The sequence below is a fragment of the Mizuhopecten yessoensis genome, unplaced genomic scaffold, assembly GCF_002113885.1.
Source record: "Mizuhopecten yessoensis strain PY_sf001 unplaced genomic scaffold, ASM211388v2 scaffold9847, whole genome shotgun sequence".
NCBI classification, from domain to species: Eukaryota; Metazoa; Mollusca; class Bivalvia; order Pectinida; family Pectinidae; genus Mizuhopecten; species Mizuhopecten yessoensis.
Window position 1 is genome coordinate 2,568,074 of NW_018408252.1, and position 22,289 is coordinate 2,590,362.

A 22,289-nucleotide genomic window follows, 5' to 3' on the forward strand; every position below is an offset into this window, starting at 1 on the left:
TAAAAAAAAAAAAAAAAAAAAAAAAGAAAAAAAAAAAGAAGAATACCGAAGTGTCAATAAAACCGAGATTCGAACTCAAAATCGTTAAAACTAGGTAAAAGTATCAACAAAGAAGAATGAACATGGAAATTCTCGAAAAGTACAAGGAGAATACGACCAGGTGTTCCAAAAGGGTAAGCGTCTTATGCTTAATCGATGACACCCGCCATGTTCTCTACGTCGACTCGAAGTAATGTTCAGTCCTAACATCGATAAATCGGGAAGTGACAACAAAACCACAAGGAATTATAATTAGCATCATCAAAAGCATCAACTTTCGAATCATACAACGAATGAGCATATTTCTCCGCGAAATCCTGATGGCGACCATAAAACGCGACCATACAACTTGTCCATAGTCTTCAACAACCTGCATCTTTGGAAACTATGTGTTAGAAGTTTGTCCGTCAACAGTCGACATCTATTACGGAAGTCGTGATATTCGGAGCAAGCTTTAGAGTACCGAATACACATGTAAACACCGTAGTAGGGAAGCAGAGATGTTGCTATCAAGAAAGAGAAAGTTCGCGGTCGGAAAATCGAAATCGCCCCGCTTATTGTACAGCTTAGTAGTGAGCCTCCAATGCTGGTCGTGCTGTAAGTTAAGATCGAGGAATGCGGCTGAGGTTGAAGAGTCTGTGGTGTCTTTGATTAAAAGCACAGCAGGGTTCACATTTTGTACGATCGATGTGGTCAATGGATTTCTCATTATTCAAAAACAGCACATCGATATATCTGAATATGAAATTGAAGGACTTGAGTTACTTTTGTTACCAGTCCCGATAAGGTCATCAATAAACATAGTTTCGAAGAAATAAGAGAAAATCATTAAACAGGTCTTACCCAAACTTCCTGACAGATGAGCGTTAGTGGACAGGAAAAATGCATATATATATGTGTGTGTGGAGATGATCATCGTGATTCGACACCAAGCACATGATGTAAACTCAGCCAGAAATATTCCTCCAAATACATCGTAGGTGAAATTGGAAAATCGACAAATTAGACGTTTTTAATAGAAAGGGTGGGTGGGTGGGTGGGGGGTGGGGGTATTATCAGAAAGTAAAAAGTAACAAAAGCCGATGAGATTGTCAGGGTGACAGCATCCTCAAACTCCCAGGGGTTATGCCCACCTACGTTCTGCAGAGCACATGAGTTGACGTAACCCCTGGAATTTCTAGGATGCGATAACAGATAAACAAAGTGTATTTATGTCGAAGATATCTCAATAATACGGTTAGATAGGTTTTGGTGCATGAATTACTAGTGTCATCAGTTCAATCCTTTTAAAATTAAATGCACGTGTTCATTGTTACCAAACATTTAAGAACATCACTGATGGAAAGTCAGCCAAGAATTATATTACAGCTATATCTTAAGAGGAACAAATCGATCTACAAATTAGAATCTTATAGGTAGCGAAAGAAACGATGACAGTCAATAAAAGATGACGATCATGTCGAAAATGATTTGAGAAATTCTACAAAGGGATAAGTTTTGATGCATGTAGTTTCATCGTGAAAGTTTTGACATACATGTATCTGGCATCAGAAAAGAAAGCAACCGAAACGAAAATATAAAGAGAAAGCAGAAACGCGTAACTGAAAAAAGACACCGTAACATTCAATCTGGAACCGTCGGCACTTTCCATAAACGAGAAATACTTATCTCGTTTACGGAAAGTGCCGACGGTTCCCGATTGTGTAACATTTACCTTTACTCGAAATTGCAGACTTTAGAACCAGACACATTAGACTACATGAGTAGAATATCAGATACAAGCAACTGCAACGACAATATTTAGAGAAAGCAGAACTGAAAACGAGATACTTTGAAACATTTAAGTTTAATAGTCTTTCAACTCAAGGACACCAGACACCAGTCTCCACTGAGTAGCAGACAAAACACACATTCCAACAAATCTTTCCTACAAGAGACACATATGAATAATATATATTATAATATTCCAAGTAACAGTCGTGCAATGCGCAACACTAGATTACGTCAAGCCAAATTTCCCCATACACATTTCTTGAAGAGAGCACACCAGTAAATGGCAATTCAACTGAAGGAACAATGATGAGTATGTGTTTTGTAAAATTGCATATTTGCGATCTTGTATGGCATAAATAGCTTAAATAGTTGTTTTGTTTAATCAACATTATATAAGATATCGTGAAAATATTAAAGAAAGGATATTGTATATGCGTTTCTTTAGAAGATATTTTAGATAATTCGTTCAAGAAGAAAGGTTATAAAGAACGTCAGGAATTTTGATGATCGGTGGATTCAGCACAATGGCACGCCTGTAAATGCTTTGGTTTGTTTGTGCTTTACGTCCTATCACAAGTTATGTGGTCAGTTAAGGACGTGCCAGGTTTTGTGGTGGAGGAAAGCCACCGACCTACGGCCAGTACCCGGCGAATGCCCCACGTAGGTTTCGAACTCGCGACCCAGTGGTGGAGAGCTAGTGGTAGCAGAATGTCAGACGCCCTAACAACTCGCTCCCCCCCCCCCCCCCCCCTTCTTGAGCCCACAGAGGCTAATTTAATGTGGCCAGTATATATATGTTAAAAACAATTGTGCTTGTTCAATCGTATTTATCTGTCGAAACCCAAAACAGCCGTCACATCATTGTTTATCATCATAGATATTACCGGTACCCGCATAGAGTAATAAACATTGAGTAAATATACATACATGTACTTCAATTAGTTTAAACATTTGTATTGCCATAAATTCAGCAAAAGGATTGGACACAAGCTTAAGTTATATGAACATTATAATCGCCCTTTCCTTACAATTTAATAAAACATATATGTACATCAAAAGATGGCCAAATATCAATATATGTACAATATTATTATAATTGAGTGACTGAATAGAAGTGAGGTAGCGAGGGAGCCAAAAATATTATTCAATTATAGCCTTTGGCTGAAGTCGATACCTTGATTTATCAACCCGAGAAAAGATAAATCCAGGTATCAACCGAAGTTAAAGGCTACAGTTGTTTTATTATTTTTAAAACAGTGATGTAAGCAATCTGAAAAAAAACCACTATAAAAAAAGCTTCGGAAGCATGACGTTGCGTTGTTTGGAGACACGTTATAGTTCTATTTTTAGAAACACCCAGTTCTCCAACAAAAATCACGCGCTCCAAGTCAATATCGGTTTTTATCAGTGGACACGTGATGTACTCCTGGCCAATCACTTGTTGGGAATAATATGAAAAAATAATAATATTCAATTATAGCCTTTGGCTGAGGTCGATACCTGGATTTATCAACCCGGGAAAAGATAAATTAACCGAGGACGCAGTCCGAGGTCAATATTTCTTTTCTCGGGTCGATAAATCCAGTCATTAACCGAAGTTAAAGGTTACAATTGTTTTATTATTTTACAAAACAGTAATGTAAGCAATCTGGAAAAAAAATCTTCGGAAGTGGGACGGTGCATTTTTTGGAGACACGTCATAATTCTATTTTAATCCTTCAACAAAAATCACGCGCTCCAAGTCAATATCGGTTTTTATCGGTGGACACGTGATGCACTCCTGGCCAATCACTTGTTGGGAATAATATGAAAAAATAATAATAGCATGAAAAAATAATAATAACATTGATCATTTTTTCATATTACTCCAACAAGTGATTNTTGGCCAAAAATTTTTTTTTTTTTTTTTTTTTTTTTTTTTTTCAATATGAATGTATACTTACACGTTTTAGATTTATCTATTCAGCTTTCCGCACAAGTTCTGCTGTTTGGTGACAAAAACTATATCATTTGTCCAAAATAAAGACATATATCTGAATGTGTAAATATTTTCATCATTAAATCGAAACTATTTACTTATGGGTCTTAAATACAAAATGAGTACATAGATCTACATGTATATACGGCAAATTGTAGTTTTATACATTTTCTGTATTACAATGGGATACTTCCTCCTTATGCCATCTTTGTTTTTTCCTATTAGGCTCACTATAAAAATGTTGAAAAATGTTGTTGCTATCATATGTGTACATCCACGGACCTTAGATACCGTGGTACATCTTATTAAATCAGATTCATTCATGTCCATGCACAAGTCTATACGTTTCATTAATTGTTTCTAAGCCTTTATTCAATATACATTCAGCAATTACTTATGTTTATGAAAATTAAACAAAGTTTAAACTGAAGGATGAGGGATGATAAACCCTCCGACTTCAAAAGCAATGCCACAGATATCAGCCCAACTTGGAAGTACCTCCCTTTGAACGATCAACACTGTTTTTGATAACAATTTACATAGATTCAGACCAATAACTACAAATGTAGAAACTCTCTCGATAATCTTTTTAAATGTATGTCTTAATTGTTTCTTGTATTTGAATTCTAGACCTAACCACTCCCTTGCGGTATCTGTAGCATTAATCATGGTCATTAACGACACCTAACTTCGAACCGGAAGTTTATCTACGCAGAACCGGGGAAATACCACACGTGTGTTTGGTTTGGTTTGACATCAAGGTTGAACGTCCAAAGACGGGTCTGTATACGAAATGTCGTGGTTGTTCGGCACAGGTAAACCGGCTGCACCAGGGGCGGGTGGCACGCCTCCGCAAGTCCCCGGGTTGGGTGGCATGCCCCCGCAAACCCCTGGTGCAGGTGGCCCGTCCGGATCACCACCCACAGACAGTAAAGGAGGAAAGATGGACAAATACTCATTTGATTCGACTGCCCTCGAAAGAGCCGCTCAGGCCGCAAAGGAATTGGAAAAGTCATGTGAGTGCATGCAAGAAAAATACTCTTTTTACTCAAAAGGAATGAAGTACTCAATGCATTAAGTTTTGAAAATACGTCAGCGTTTGTCGTAAATTTAGTTTCTTATCCTGTCTGATGCAATAATCATAATGTCATATACAATTTTAATTTAGTTTCATTTTACACTCCAGTAGGTTATGGTTAAAGTTTATTATTATTATATTATTATTATTATTATACATATGAAGTAGCATTTTCTGCAGGTATACATGTAGTTTTTTTAGCCAGAGTTTCATTTGGACCACAGGGGTTCTGAAATACACATGCTATCTATACTGATATGGGGTCACATTACATGTTTGTGCTGTGACCCATATCAGTATACTATTTATGTGTATTTTAGAAATTTGTAATGAACCCCAGTGTTTGGACCGGACACCAGATTTTGATAGATAGATCTTCGGTCTGGTCAGTTTTACCTGTCAGACATCTCGGCGATACATACTATAGAAATTATCCCTAAAAGTATGATAGATGTCTGATGTGGGAGGGCGAGCTCAGAGGAAACTCAGGCTGGAGTTTTTCATGGCATACAGGAATCTGTGACCATTGTTTCGATCAATGCAATGCAGATTATAAATAAAAATGTTCATGATATTGGGTGACAACAACTGTCAATAGATAATATTAGGTTGCTGTTACCCAATATCATAAACTTTTTCACTTCTTATTACCAATTGGTAAAAACAAGCAAATGCACTGTGGCTGTTATTTTGCTTTACTCTCTGTTGTAACACAGCAGTAAGTGTTTTGTTATTTTGGACCAAATGAAATAAGTTTATTAGCTTTGATTTGTCAGCCTAAGTCCAAGAGAGTCCAATATTCACGTCCTTTCTGAGATGAACTTTATAGTAACAAACGTCATCAGTTTCACAGGTTCTAGTACACTGTTGTGTGTAGAAATATATTCTTACTGCGAGGCAGACACCAAGACTTTTATTGTGTTTTTTTAGATATTTTCTACAATGTAATGACTACTATTGTTTTTCCTTTTTTATCAGCTCATGCCAAAGATGCATTGCAATTATCCAGGATGCAAGAAGAAACGAAACAGCTTGAACAAAAGAGGAAAATGAGGGTAACGGCTTCCTTAAATTTCCACTTGTTTTTCAGGATATACGACAAACACGAACACACATGCACCACTCATACACCCAGTCACCCATACACACCAATCATCATCATCACATCATCATCACAGTGCTCCAGATAATTTTTAAATATGTTGGGTTTTTTAACCCCTACCTCTCTAAAAGTGGAGGGGTAAAAACTTAAATTTGAAACCATGAAGTGCTGTAAAAACAACATTACTAGAAAATGTTAAAATAAGTTGAATAATTTGTACAAGTTTATATTGTCAAAAATGACTCAAATTTGCCCATTTTAAATAGCGATTGTTGTTTTCAAAGGGCCATGATTCAATCGTCTTGAAATATTCTCGTTCATGTTAGCATTTGAAACAGGATGCATTGATTTGCGTACTATGCAAACGTCTCAGTGACTCACTGTAAGCATATTATAATCTGCTAAATTGTACTTAATAGTGGCATAATTAACAATTCATTGCAATTTAAGTAACTTATGATCTGTTTATTTCTCAACAGGTAAATTCTGGATTTCTATTGAGTTTGTAAAATTTTAAGTATATACCCTTACTTTAGAGTCAAATGGGACAAATGTTAATGCTTGGTGTTAAGTAAATTATTTGTTTCTTTTTTTTTGGTTTGCCTGATCGTGTTTTAAGCATAATAACCATTAATAACTTAGTGAGTCCAGTAAACATTTTCATGACATTTAAAAAAGGTTTTGTGTTCATTCTAATACCGCTGTAGATTTCTTTATGTGACAAACAATAGATAGCATTTGCTAAAATAATCAATATTGAACGTCAATAATTGCAATTCAAATGGATAGAGCCATCACAATATATCAGAAAACAGGTCTATCACAATACACAGGTATAACGTATCGTACCACAATACAGAGATGAAATATTACTGTATCGTAATATTTTTCAAAAGGATATTTTTATGTATCTGCTTGGTGTTTTAACTTTGCAAATTACTCCGAATTCTGATAGATATGCCAATAAGCATAAAGCAGGCTTTTAATAGTTCAAATTTTGTAATCAATGGTTGGTTTGACAAAAATCTTAAATCTATGTAATCCATATTCTTTATGATTAAGTTTGATAACATTCTGACAACAACTTATTATAAAATTGAGCACATCCTTCCTATGACAATATATATTGGGATACGTATCGCAATATATTCATTCTGTATTGCAATATATTGTGATACACTCTTGGCATATTGTGACACCCCTACAAATGGAATTGTGATTCAAATAGAATTGTGATTCAGGTAAACTGTAGCAGCCTTAAAGCTTAATAATATAAGTGCCCTCAAACCACTTGATGCTCAGTCTTTGATAAGTGCAGGTACCAAGCTTAGGGCCAAAGGGGCATGCAAAAGAAAAAGGTAGCCTATTGTAATTTTTGCGCAATCTCTTTCACCTCTGTGACACATAGAATTTAACTTAGCACGACATCGATCCAAAGGTAGATACACTTGTCTTATTTTTTTTTTATTAATTTCCTTTGGAGCCTGGGCTTTCGATTTTTGTTTTATTTTTTATTGGACTGGTTTACACAATTTCATTGCAGGATGCTGATACTTTGAAAGAACAGTATAGAATTGAATTAACCCGTACAGCTGGTGAGGAAAAGAGAAAAACGATGGCAGAAGAATCGAAATACCATAAATCAAAAGCCGAATATGAGGACAGATTAGCAAGACAACGCTACACTGACCAGCTGGGCCAACAGGTAAATAAAGCTTCCACTATAATTTTGATCACTAGGAACTTACAACAATTAAGTTGTGTCTGTTATTCTCAAACTATCAAAGGATAATTTGTTATTATAAGCCTACTAAGCATAAATTGCCTGTGAACGAGGCAATGACCATCTCGTTGGTTGTCAAGTTTTACTTGAAACTGTTTCTAACCAAAAGACTAATTGATTGATTATGGTTCTCAACAAATTTCACTATTTGTCCAAAGAAATCTCATTGTTGTATTTATGAAGAGTATCGCCCCTCTAGGGGCTGGGCCCTTTGAAGGAAATGTACGCAAATCTTTTGAAAGACTATTTCAGTATTTTTAAAAGGTTTTTATCCTAATTAGTATATAATCGTTCCCTAGACTTTGAGAATACCAGGTATATTGTTCATAAATAAAGGGTTTGGTCCCTTCTAGGGGTAGACCAGACCTGCAAGGTGTCAGAGACTTCGTAGACCCATGGACAATAAGGGAAATGATGTAGAGGCTGAAGTTTATTCGTGAGATGTGAAGTAACGTTATTGTTAACCTGTAAGTGTGTTATAACTGATCTGATTGGTTGACAGGCCCTGTAAGTGTGTTATAATATACATGTGTAATATAACTGATTGTATTGGTTGACAGGCGAAGCAGGAAGAAGATATGCGAGCGAAGAACGAGGCTTCCATAGCCAAACAAGAAAAGCTGAGAAAGGGTAAGACAATATTTTAGGTAGTTCCCTGACAATACAATAAATCATTCTACTGCCACCAATTGTCCAGAGAAAGCTTGGCGTTATAAAATGGTTGATAGAGCAATCATAGGAATTCTTCAGGGGGAAAAAAAGAAAGAAAAAGGGACCTTGAAGTATGTTTGCATTAAGCAAGGTTGCAAATGGAACAAGTGGCATTATATTGATATTTTACTGTATTTCTATATTAGAACATCAAAGGGTTACACTGGCCTTGAATATGTCATGATAAGTTGAAGGCTCAAGGTTGTAGGATATTTCTGGCAATTGTCATATATATACTGTATAGAGTTCAAGGATATTTCTAGCAGTTGTCATATATATACATATACTGTATAGAGTTCAAGGATATTTCTAGCAATTGTCATATATATATATATACTGTATAGAGTACAAGGATATTTCTGGCAATTGTCATATATACTGTATAGAGTTCAAGGATATTTCTGTCAATTGTCATATATATACTGTATAGAGTTCAAGCATATTTCTGGCAATTGTCATATATATATATATACTGTTTAGAGTTCAAGGATATTTCTGACAATTTTTATATATATATATACTGTATAGAGTTCAAGGATATTTCTGGCAATTGTCATATATACTGTATAGAGTTCAAGGATATTTCTAGCAATTGTCATATATATATATATACTGTATAGAGTACAAGGATATTTCTGGCAATTGTCATATATACTGTATAGAGTTCAAGGATATTTCTGGCAATTGTCATATATATATATATATACTGTTTAGAGTTCAAGGATATTTCTGGCAATTTTCATATATATATATATACTGTATAGAGTTCAAGGATATTTCTGGCAATTGTCATTTATATACTGTATAGATCTAGAGTTCAAGGATATTTCTGATAGGACTCACATCTACTGTATAGATTCAGAGGATATGTCTGTTAAAACGTAAAGGTGATTTAAAAAGTTAAAGAAAATGTGTGGACACTTTCAATGTGATTCAATCAAGTTATATTTTGCAAAATGCATCAATTATCATTTTACTTTTAGCAACAATGGATTATGAATACGAACTGCGACGTAAAAACGATATGGCACGTGTACAGGCTGAAATGAAGGGAAAGGCTAAAGCTGACAGAGAGAATCACGATCTCATCAAGGAGCAGCTAAGAATCAAGGGCCAGGAACATCGCCAAACTGTGCTCGAGTCCATTAAGTAAGTCATTGCCACTGTTCAGTTGTTTCAGTCAGACCTATTGAAGTAAAAGTAGAACTTGTTTGTCGTCTCCTGTTCCATGATGTCAAGGAGTGACTAAATATAAGGCAAAACAAAATTACAGTTGTGTTTCATGTTCTGGCTCAAAAAATATTTTTTCTGGCAATAGAAATCTCATTTTCTCAAGTGTATACATTTAATTTATCATAATAAACTTTGATTCAAGTCTATCAAATATGTTCTATAAATCCACTAGAGATTCTGACTGAATGGGGTGTCGTGCTACCCTATCTAAGTTAAGACTTTTCAGTATAGTCCCAATCGGGACACTGTTGTTATATGACTTTAGCTGTTACAAGAACACTGTACTTTAAAAAAGATCATATCCATAGATATTAGTATTGAAATTTAAAAAAAAAGGTGTAAAAATAAAACCACCACACAATTGCTACTTATGCAGTAATACAACACAGATTGATTGATTTTGTGATGTATGTTATAACATCTGTTTCCTTTATCTTTTTTAGGACGGCCGGCTCTGTGTTGGGAGCTGGCTTCCAGGCCTTCATCAGTGACTGGGACAAAGTCACAGCTATGGTAAGTGAACAGAAATATACTAGTTAATCAAGTTGTTATTCAGGTGGACAGTTCAATAAACTGGACTTGTAAGAATACAGCGACACTTATATGTATTAGGGGTGGGCAATAATATTGCTGTACCAATATATTGCAATATTTGTCTAGCAATTTATATATTGCAAAATGATTTTGAAATGGCAATATGTTTTCAATTAATTGTTTGGGGGTTAACGATTAAACAACGTAAGGAAATAATTGTACAGAAATAGCATTAAAATTGAGTTAACTTCATTCCAATGCAGCATGTTTGGTGTGATATCTTCCATTTTCATCGCTGACCTGATTCAGCTCTCTTTTCATATTTTATTTTGGTGTATGAAATCATTATAAATGTTCTAACTTACAAGGAGGACAATATGATGTGATAAATTACAACTTTTCCTGAAGGCCCGTAAAGTTCTAAAACATTACTTCATTTCCTGAAGGTCCCGTAAAGTTCGAAACATCAAAGTTTGTCTGTAAAGATGTATATTGAAAGGTGGGCTTCCAAGTTTTCAAGTACATCCTCTTTTGCACTGGGAATGTTAAACTTGTGCAAGTGATTTGAACTTGCCAACTTTCTTTACCATAAGCAACTTAGCTCACATCAGTCTCGTGTCTCAAAAATGAAAAGAAAAATATGACATTGTCTTGATTGACAGGCAGTTAAATTCTAAAACACAGCTAGTAAATATATAACCTCTATAGAATTGCTTGCAAAATATATCTACTATCTACTGTTGTTTTTTTTTAAGTCGACTGTAGCAATACAACATTTAACCCTTTCACCACTGTAGACCAAAATGGACGCATCCAGATCAATGCATGGTAGAGTCTACTAAAGTTACACAGGGGTAAAAGGGTTAACAATGGTACCTTTTGGTAGAAATGTATGCACAAGTTTTTCATGAATGACATTTACTTTGATTCAGGCTGCTGGCTTGACAATGGTGGCTGCTGGAGTGTATTCTGCCAAGTATGGTATAGGAGTGGGAGCCCGCTTCGTGGAGGCTAGACTGGGAAAACCTTCTCTCGTCAGGGAAACATCTCGATTAACAGTCACAGAAGCCGTCCGACACCCGATAAAGGTACAACCATGATTAATGAGAGTGTTAAATGTTAAAGTTAATCTCTACCCCGTCCCCCTACCCAGTACTTTATTTGAAGAATTTATCCGATATGATCTGGTATTGAATTTGATATGTTGTTCAGAATATGACATTTTTGTCATTCTCACAATTTTTTTCTTATATAAGACAAAACAAATCTTTTTATATTAAAGATTTTTTTTCAGAAAAGATGGTTCCAAATAAAACTTTAGAAACAAGCTTTTAGTGATTGTCATAAAACGTTCATTTTAAAAACTCAGTTCAAAAGAATCTTAATCCAAACAGTCTGTTTTTAAAAGGGAAAAAAATGAACATCATTATAATTATTGAAGTCTTCGAATCTTGAGGAAGCGAAAATAACTCGTCAATCTAATTATTTTTGAAAATGTGACCAAATATATGTATTTCCAAAGTTAATTTTCTACAGAAGAGGTAAATGAAAATTGTATTTAATTACATGGGCATATAATGTATGATGTGTGTCTTTTGTATTACAGACAGTGAAGCGTATTTACAGCAGTCCAGAGGACGCCCTCAAAGGCATCATCCTTAAGGTAGGTTATATACACCAGTCCAGAGGACGCCCTCAAAGGCACCATCCTTAAGGTAGGTTATATACACCAGTCCAGAGAACGCCCTCAAAGGCATCATCCTTAAGGTAGGTTATATACACCAGTCAAGGGGATACCCTCAAAGGCATCATTCTTAAGGTATGTTATATACACCAGTCCAGAGGACGCCCTCAAAGGCATCATCCTTAGAGGAAGGTTATATACACCAGGCCTGGGGGTGCCCTCAAAGGCATCATCGTTATGGTATGTTATATACACCAGTCCAGGGGTTGCCCTCAAAGGCATCATCGTTATGGTATGTTATATACACCAGTTCAGGGGACGCCCTCAAAGGCATTATCGTTATGGTATGTTATATACACCAGTCCAGGGGACGCCCTCAAAGGCATTATCGTTATGGTAGGTTATATACACCAGTCCAGAGAAAGCCCTCAAATGCATCATCCTTAAGGTAGGTTATATACACCGGTCCAGAGGATGCCCTCAAAGGCATCATCCTTAAGGTAGGTTATATACACCAGTCCAGAGAAAGCCCTCAAATGCATCATCCTTAAGGTAGGTTATATACATCAGTCCAGAGGACGCCCTCAAAGGCACTATCCTTAAGGTATGTTATATACATCTGTCCAGGGGACGTCCTCAAAGGCATCATCCTTAAGGTATGTTATATACTCCAGTCCAGGGGACGCCCTCAATTATGTTACGTACTCAAATCCAGACAACACCTTAAAGGCATCGCCTTAAAAATATGTTATATATTCCAAGCAAGATGATGCTCAGAACAGTATTGTCTCGTAGGTTTTAAAGGCATGTATATCTCTGTCACTGCAGACAAATCCATGTTAAGGTCCTTTACTTAACTCATTTACACCTGAAGACACATTTGAACTCTTCAAATTCAAAGGTTGAAAAAGTTCATTATGAAATTTCAGGGGTTAGTGAGTTAATATTCAAAACTTGACAGCATGAAAATGGGAAAAAGAACAATTACAAAACTTGCATACAGCATGAAAATTTGTTATATATATTGTGGTGTAAAATCTTGTGATACATGTACTTCAATATAATAAATTTTATAATTTTCCATTTTTCAGCCAGAACTTGAGGAGAGACTTCGAGATATCGCCATAGCAACAAGACACACAAAGCAAAACAAGGGATTCTATAGAAACATACTAATGCATGGTCCTCCGGGTACTGGAAAAACAATGTTTGCAAAGGTATGAAGTAGTACAATTGAATGAAATACTGGTATTTCTGTGCACAAACTTGTTTCTTGATGAATAAATGAGCTATGAAGACAACCAATTAGGGTATTGTTTATTTACAGTTAAACTAGGTAAATTAAAAAAAAACATTTCCCAGGAGATTTTAAGGATTTGCAAAGTTTTCAGTTTATGAAACTTTAATAACAAAATGAAGCTCTGATTTATTTTAAGAGGTAACCTGGTATTTGATTGGCCTGTCGATGGTATCACCATGATATATGCTACACGGGCAAATTTTTCATTTGCACATGAAGCCCAATTGGCTATTGTTTATGATGCCGACGACTCCAACATACACCATGTACCATGGAAGGTTGTCGGGAGCATTAGGATAACCTGCAAAGGTTATCGTAAGTCCGCCTCACTTTGAATGTTACTGACGTCGTCATGGCAGAGTGACCAATAAAAAGTGCATAAAAAAGGCTAAATTATTGTTTCTCCTACTGATGAGAATCGGAATCGGGATAACCCTACTGTTTGTTGTCATATTTCATTTGAGGCGGTGTGATTTGAGGCGGTGTGATTTTCACTCGGTCATCTTGTTTAGAAAACTGATCAGTGCAGCATAACTATACCCGGGCATAAACAGGGTACAAGATGACTTAATGGATCAAGATGGTATTCATTTAAATCAGGTATTAAGTTTGTTCAGCACTTCCTATTGCACACACAGTATGTCCATAGAAAATATACCCTTCATTCCTTGTATATAATTTGGGCACCTAGTATTGCATATCAACCTATTCCTCTTGTAGAGCCTGGCTAAACACTCGGGAATGGACTATGCCATTATGACTGGAGGTGATGTAGCACCCATGGGAAAGGATGGAGTGACTGCCATGCACAAAACATTTGACTGGGCTAGCACAAGTAGGAGAGGGTATGTATATATGTATTATCATTTCATTATTGCTATACCCAAGTGAGCTTTATATGACCTGGACTGGTTGTGAACCCTGACTTCCAGGACATAAAATGTGACTGGATCAGTTGGTTGTACATGTATATGATAATAATTATTATCATATACAGACAGCCTTAATTTATTTACAATATTTTGAAACAAATTATTAAAACTTTTACTAATCACTCTTGTTGGCCCAAATGTTAGCGCAGGGTGGGGGGATCCTAATGAGGGAGGTAACTGGAGTACCCGAAGAAAACCCATGTGGTCGGGAGGGTGACCCCATACCTTTTCACATCCAATAAAGACCTGTAGCCGAGTACCCTTCTAGTGTTTAGTGTTTTCCTTTAAATCCCTTCAGATCAACAGAGTAAATAGTGTACTTTTTGTGATATCCCAAACCGGTAATTTAATGAACAGACCTGCTGTATCTCACAACATGATTGTAAGATGCAACTTTCATTATACCCCCCTTCAGAACTTAGGCTTTCCTCTTTACCCTCTTCTTATATCGTATTTGATCTGCAGCTGCCCCCATTGCAACACTAGGGACAACTGTTTTTATTTCTTTTCCACTATTATGTTTTTTTGCACTGTTTCCTACGCATCATGTTAGCCCATGGTAAGAATACTTTGCTACTGAGTTCGCTTAAAAACAACTCTAATCTTATTCTGCTAATTGTGTTTCAGGTTACTATTGTTTGTAGACGAGGCAGACGCATTTTTAAGAAAAAGAAGCAAGGTACGTACTCTACATCACTATTCAAGTGAAAATGGTGTGTGTGGAATTTCTCCTTTTTTTAATAAAATCTCTTCAAATTAATCATGTGTAACATTGTTAAGTAATATCAAAATTTACTTATACACAATCAATGAATGTAATAAACATGTCGCAACAGTTCAAGACAGACTGGTCCCTTTGTCAAGCTATGACTGACATAGCTAGTGATAGCTTGTGAACTCAGTCATAGCTTGACAAAGGGGCCAGTCAGTCTTGAAACATTGCGACATGTTTTGTATATTCATTGTTTGTGTATTTCCAAACGGATGAAACTTATTGAGCATAAAGTGTTTGTAAAGTGTTTGTAAATCTATAGTATGAGAAACCATTTTATTATATCCGAATTAAAAAATTTCCATTTGTACCAAATTATTTTACATTTCCTGCTGTGAAACTTCAGAAATTTTGACAAAGTGTTTATGAAATTCTCTAAACCTTTGTGTTTACAATCTGTTTTAGGAGCATATAAGTGAAGACCTTAGGGCCACTCTGAATGCTTTCCTATATAGAACAGGGGAACAATCAACCAAGTAAGTCTGCTTCTCCCCTTGATGCTACGTGAGCTACAAGCTTGCGTTTCCATTCCATCGTCAGTCGGTCTGTTGTTTGTCGCTTGTCTGGGAAATACCCTGTATCCTCATTTACAATTGCCAATTTTGCATGTTAGTCAGTACGTACCTCTTTGGGTTATCCTCACAGTGTTGTATTCTGACAGCGCGTCCTGCGCCACATTTTAAGCAGAGTTATGGACCTTTGTGCCGATACATTTATTTGTCGGGGGCATATCTTATATACTCGAGCCAAGTACAAAAGTCAAATTTTGTGATTGATTCAATCTTAAAATGATGGACTTTTACGTACTGATATTGGGTCCTGTGCTCAGCAGAGTTGTTGCTCTTGGTAAATTGTTAGCTAAGTTTTAGAAAATAAAATACAGTAAACGTGAATTTAACTCTTTCATCAGACGACTCTCCTGCACACACACGCAATCACACATACACTACACACACGGAGGTACGTCCTTAAATGACCTTAGCTGTTAATAGGGCGTTAAACAAAATTAAACCAAATCATCAGATTACAGTTATAATGCAAATATTACATCAGCATACTGTGTCATTATACCATGTACCTTCCAAGATCTCAACAGTGAAAAGTATGAGGGTCATTTCAGGATATTAACTTTTCATTGTCAGCAAAATCAGTAGTATGGCATTGAAACGGTCAAAAATTGCCTCGTAATATACTATAATAATTATGTTGTAAAGAGTATTTCAATATATAAAGTTTTACAAAGATGATCCTGAAACATTTCATTGTTGGGATAAACAGTTAAAATTCAGAAGATTCCAAGATATGCTATAGTTGACTATTTACAGTTTCCGGTCATTGAAGGTCATTTGCAGGGTGACCTGCCCAAATGCAGACAAATTAGGAACTAAATTGTATGGTTATGCTTACCCCAATGGTCAAACATCACATTCCTCTCACTTTTGTGCATGCTCTCTTTTTCAGATTTATGTTAGTACTAGCAAGTAATCAGCCAGAACAGTTTGATTGGGCTATAAATGACAGACTTGATGAGATGGTAGAATTCCTGTCACCATCTCTGGAAGAAAGGGAGCGTCTTGTGCGGCGTTACTTTGACCTGTATTGTCTAGTACCAGCCACAGAGAAAAGGGGGTAGGTACCGATTTATTGATTCAAATGTCGTATGTTTTAATGATTGAAAGAATATAATGCATCGGGAAGGAAAAAACTGTTGATGGAGTGTTTTCCGAACGCAATAGTCATTGACTTGTATAGGAAAACTTGCTCGTCAATGGTCTAGAAGTGTTGTGAAAGAACTAGTCAGAAGGATTTAACCCTTTCACCACTGTATACCATAATGGACTCATCCATATCAATGCATGGAAGAGTCTACTGAAGTTACATAGGGGTGAAAGGGTTAAGGTACATGTCTGTTAGCATGGGTGCATGTTATAAGATGTGTAATTTTAGACAAATGATGTTGTATAAACGGCTAAATGATTTATAGGACTGTATGCCAGGATATTTTTGCTGCAGTTAGCTTTCACCATTTTGACCCTCTGTATTGTGGGTGAATTTATCATGACAGCAAATATTGGCACACAACATACCATTAATAGTAACAACTAATTGTTAAGGGCAAAATTAACTCTGGGCAAATATGAATTATGCTGGTGTAGGATGAAAGGTTGACTCGGCAAAAGTTTCTTATTATTTATTATATGAAACTGTTCAATTTTACAGGCGATTGAGATTAGCTGAGTTTGATTTTGGAGAGAAATGTTTGGAAATAGCTAAAATGACCGAAGGTTTATCAGGAAGAGAAATCTCGAAATTAGCTGTAGCGTGGCAGGTAAGTCGAGCCATTTGTTGCAATGTACTATTTTTTCGCAAAGTCCATCTGTCCATTTGATTTGTTCCTTTGACATCCTTGGATATCCTTGGGCATCTTTTGTGAACCATTCAAGATATCCCTGACCAATGTTAATGGTATTTAGAGTATTCAGGTGTTTGTATAGTTCACATTGTCATGGAAACAGTAGTTTAATTAACTAATTTTAAGTGCTTTTGTGCTGTTTTTTCAGAAACAATTCCGAGTGTTCTCATACATTGTTCGGTTACACACGTTTATCAGTCAACATATTTACTGCAAATTCTTCGAGATAATAAAGCCACAGTTATGTCCCCTTTACCAGGCATTAACTTGGGTGAATTCCAGATATCTATAGGGAGCAGGGAGGCACTTGTAATTGACAACGCACAAATATGGGTGATAAAATCAATAATTATTGGTAACAATATATGGTATTGTAGGAGTACCAAGAGAATGTATGTGTCGATTTAGTGTGTATTGTGTTTTGCTGTCTATGCAGGCTACCACATGTAGGCAACATCATATGGGTATTCTAGATTATAGGGGTGATTGTGTGTGATATGGTGTTTCAACTACTTTGCAGGCATCTGCCTACGCTTCGGAGACGGGTGAACTGACAGAAACGATGATGGAGGAGTGTGTCATGAATACCGTTAGACAGCATGCCAAGAAAGTCGTTTGGCACGAGGAGAGTGCCGCTACAGAGACCAGGGAGATCGGTGCATCGTACACTTCAGAGAAAGATGCTTCCACAGGCGTAGCGAGCGTCAAGAAGGATCCCGTTAGTTAACAATGAGTGGCTTTAGGATGTTTTAATTGGCAGAATGAATGTCTCTCTCGGGGGGCCGAAATCGCAGCTCTCTGATCGGAACATTTCACTTCAGATTGATGTTTTAGTTTATGGAATTCAGGACATCACAGGTCTTGTGGTGGTGTTATGTTGGAGTGATCATTGTGTTTATTCGGTAAAATACAAATTTGTGTATTGAATGTTGAATCCAGGATTTCAAGACAATTGACAAGAATGTTTAGTGAAGTTCAGAGTTTGCAGATTCAACTGAACATGAAAAGTGAAAAGCACTGCCAAGGAAAAAAACTGTACCTCAGTAAAATTTTCACAAATACATTTTTCACCTAATTGTATTTCAAATGACATGTTCACATAGATTATAGTAAGTGAATTTAAGAATAGCAGGTGTAACTAAGATACAAACATGTACATTTTCTCAAGGTATTTGAATTTGTGGTATACTCCCCATATAAATTTATGCCAAAGTTGATATCTTGAGAAATATAAGGGATTTTCATGTACATGTACAGTATTCAAGTTTGTGGAAGGATAACAATTATTTTTGAAAGCACAGATATCTTGAGAAGAAGATTTTATCCAACATTTAGTCAGATTTGCGTGAGAAATGTGCATGTAAGTCTAGAGGAGTGAGCAAGAACTCATGAATATATAATGATCAAAATAACACTGCCACTGCAGTGCCATAACCGTTGGATGGTGCAGGGTACATTTGTGTGTGTCCAAAGTTTTGATTTCACTCTTGAATAAGAAGTAAAAAACACTGGAAGGATTAGCTCAAACTGATTATGAGTGACTATTGTTTTAAAAAACTGAGGGCAAACTTTAGGCAGAGTGAAAATATGAGTGTGTTGTAAGCAAGATGTGTGTTAAGTGTGTTAAGATGTATATTGTGTGTTAAGATATGTGTTAAGTGTGTGATAATCTAGAACCATTCTAAGTACATAGAATTTGGGGATTCTTGCCATACATTTTGCTAAAACTTTCAATTCCAGTTCAAATGAAAGTTGTGTCCAATGTTTCATATTCCAGTTGAATATATTACGAGTACCTGTGATTCCTGGCATGGGACTTCATATCTATCATTGAAGATAACATTCAACAATCAGTTACAATATTATGAGGATATATCAAAACAAAATTTATACAAGGGATCTTTACTGTTCATAGAATTCAACATATTGAAGAAGTGTACAAAACATCCATGCATATGCATTAGTTTAGATAATTTTAGAATACTTGCCTGTGTGGTTTTCAGTTAAAGCTGATGGTGTAAGTGAAGAACAATGTACCATACAAATATTTGTCCCTATCCTCCACATGCAAACAAGAATATATTATTGTTGGATACTGGCCAACTGTCTGACTGACTATATATAAAGAATTTCAGACCTGTACACAACCTTCAGTCCACCGGATAACAAGGCTTGTCAAATAATTAAATAGTTCCTTAATTTGTATGGTATTGCCATCATTCTTAACTTGCATTGTCAGCTTTAAGCTGCGAAATATACTGTAAAAGCTGCTTAATACAATGTTTGGATCATGCGTTGTCAGCTTTAAGCTGCTATATATACCGTAAAACCGTGGAACAAAACTTCAGCATCCACCGGCACGGAATGAAGGAAATGAAACTACAGTACCAATAGCAAAATTATTTCTTATCTCCCTTTGGTTTGTCACAAACCTGTTTTAATATGTATTGGAAATATGAAGGGCCATAAACTAAAGGCAAACTGGTCAAATTAACAGTATCATATTTCGGAGCATTTTCCTTTTCTAGCAGGGTTAAGGTTGTCAAAATGAGATGAACAGCCATCTTGGTTTATAATTGTTTTCAAAGTAAAAGATGCCAAAAATATAACAATTTAAAAAACAAAAACACTGCATTATAAGTCTGTTTTAATCTTTTATTCTGTATAAATAATGTACAATTGTAAACATAGTGTGCAATTTTTGATTGTGTTGACAATAATTTTGTGCATTTAAAATGACATACCTCATATACCATTGTTAAACATCACAGATGGCAAGAATTTATATGATGTAGACAATTACGTAGTAGGGCATTAATTTGAATATCTACATCTACACTAGAAACCAATGCTGTCTGAAAGGCTACCTCAAGCTAGTCATTAGAATTTCCCAAATTGATACATACATAGGACATTTTGTAAGATCATGGTAAGGTTCAATTGAATTCCTGAAAGTTTTACCCAAACAGCAATTCTGGACAAAAACGACGCTTAGGACGGAATAATGACGTCATGTTTCAATAACATAAAATGGTGCTAAACTATTCGGAACCCATTCTAGATTCGTGTTGATCAATTTCATAAATGGATAATAATCGATGAGTTCCGGCCAAAAAGATCACCTAGTATATAGTGATGTCTTAGCGAGGTTGTCTTATAATAATAATAATAATTTGAGGATCTTATATACCGCTTTATCGCAACCGAGTTCGTAGGTCGTCTCAAATCAGTTCACACATTATTATCCGGGGCTATAGGGCCTTTGCAACCAGCCAATATCTTTCAACTCCATGAGAAGCATACAGCTGGTGCTGCCATTTCGGCGCTCACAGCTAGAATTCTACAAGTCTAGCACTGCCCAACCACGTACTCATTTACAGCTGAGTAGACTGGAACAAGCGGAGTAAAGTATCTTGCTCAAAGATACAACACAGTGCCGGGCCGTGACTCGAACCCGCAACCCTTTGGTCATGAGCCCGGCGTCCTACCACGAGACTACCGTACCGTCCTTATCGTTCAGCCGGGTCCGTTATCATGCTCTTAATTGCAACTGGGAAGTTTAAAAAGTGATCTCTTAACATTAGTGGTCTTTTAATAGAAGTGGTCTCTCTTGAACAAGTTTGACTACTCTTTTGACTGCCTGCGTACGTTTGAACATTGTATTGTAGAGCGGGGTCTGAAAATTAGCTGCATCACTAAGTACCTATAGTACTATTCATGTAATAAATCCATGTTTGCTTGGTGTCTGATAGATTTTGGACCAACATATTGAACACTGTTCAATGATTGTTGTTCACTTTCCATGATTGTTTTTTTATGCGTAGAGCTATTTCCTTGGAACAAATCTACAAAACAGTTTTCTAGATGATTTTGAGTGATTCTATTTAAATGTAGGCAGTTCTGCAATAATGACAGCAATATTGATCATGTATTGCTGACGTTTGTGGTTTACAATGTTGTGTTGAGAATGGCACATAATTATACAAATGTATGTGATCGATACATGTGAAAAATGTATGAAATAAATGTGAATCAAAACACTTGTAGTTGTGGTTTCAATAATTTGTAATAATTTAGAAAATAATATGTTAAAAATGTTTCTCCTATATCTACACACTGCTACACCTATATATACGACACCATATACAGACCCTGGACCGTTTTTCTTGTCCGTTTAAACGCAAACGGAACGCAAACGGAACGCAAACGCAATGGAAACGAAACGCAAACGGAACGCAACGGAAACGAAACGCAAACGGAACGCAACGGAAACGAAACGCAAACGCATACAGACCGTTTGGTTAAACACGCTCTTAAAACGCAGTTCATAGCAGACAAATAACGGACTTAGATTTAGATGTACTTGCTCGCGGAAGCGTGTCGGTCTCTGCCCCTAACTCTGACCTGTATTTACCTATACAGGCCGTGTTATTTGCACAGCGGCGGATGCAGATGTACTTATAGGCAACATTTTCCCCGTCAGCACCAACAAAATAATTTGTCGTGATTTTTTCGTGGATATTGATAATTCATTTTGAAATGGAATTAAACCTCTAATGGCATCCGTTTGGAACTCAACAGTACTCAACAGTACAGTACATTTAACATCTAATCACTAAATCTACACGACGTAAAAACACATACCTTTTTATGAATTCATAGGATTAAAAGTATATTTGATGTTGGTGGTTTCTCACTTATCTTTTATTTTAATTTCTATATTTTCCCCAAATATTATTTCAAGGTGAAGCTACGGGAATAGTCTTGAACAATGGATCTTCGACATCAACAATACATATGGATACGTCTAGTGGATAATTCATTTTTTTAGTTTCAAATTCTAAAAAATATTTAATCAATTTGTCGAAAATTAATAAACAACCCAAACTAAATAACGTACGTGTAATTGTTTGTTTTTTATTTAAACTAGGCGATCACAATTCTTCAAAAGGAGATG

At 36.0% G+C, this 22,289-nt stretch overlaps 1 protein-coding gene across 1 annotated transcript; it reads left to right on the forward strand.

The window, feature by feature from the left end:
- Positions 1-4,501: 4,501 nt before the first annotated feature.
- Positions 4,502-20,092, forward strand: LOC110458884 (ATPase family AAA domain-containing protein 3-B-like). Its single transcript, XM_021510841.1, has 15 exons — positions 4,502-4,806; positions 5,847-5,923; positions 7,514-7,675; positions 8,314-8,383; positions 9,448-9,613; positions 10,141-10,210; positions 11,164-11,319; positions 11,838-11,894; positions 13,007-13,132; positions 13,936-14,060; positions 14,775-14,826; positions 15,325-15,395; positions 16,381-16,548; positions 17,140-17,248; positions 17,853-20,092. Exons 1-15 carry the CDS (start codon positions 4,584-4,586, stop codon positions 18,057-18,059), a joined length of 1,839 nt encoding a protein of 612 aa, XP_021366516.1. The 5' UTR covers positions 4,502-4,583; the 3' UTR covers positions 18,060-20,092.
- Positions 20,093-22,289: the final 2,197 nt, after the last annotated feature.

Bases quoted from the DNA above. Each gene is read 5' to 3' on its own strand.
- LOC110458884 (XM_021510841.1), top strand. From the start codon at position 4,584: ATGTCGTGGTTGTTCGGCACAGGTAAACCGGCTGCACCAGGGGCGGGT. The intron at 5,924-7,513 runs GTAACGGCTTCC...ATTTCATTGCAG, and splicing joins AACAAAAGAGGAAAATGAGG to GATGCTGATACTTTGAAAGA. The intron at 10,211-11,163 runs GTAAGTGAACAG...ACTTTGATTCAG, and splicing joins GGGACAAAGTCACAGCTATG to GCTGCTGGCTTGACAATGGT.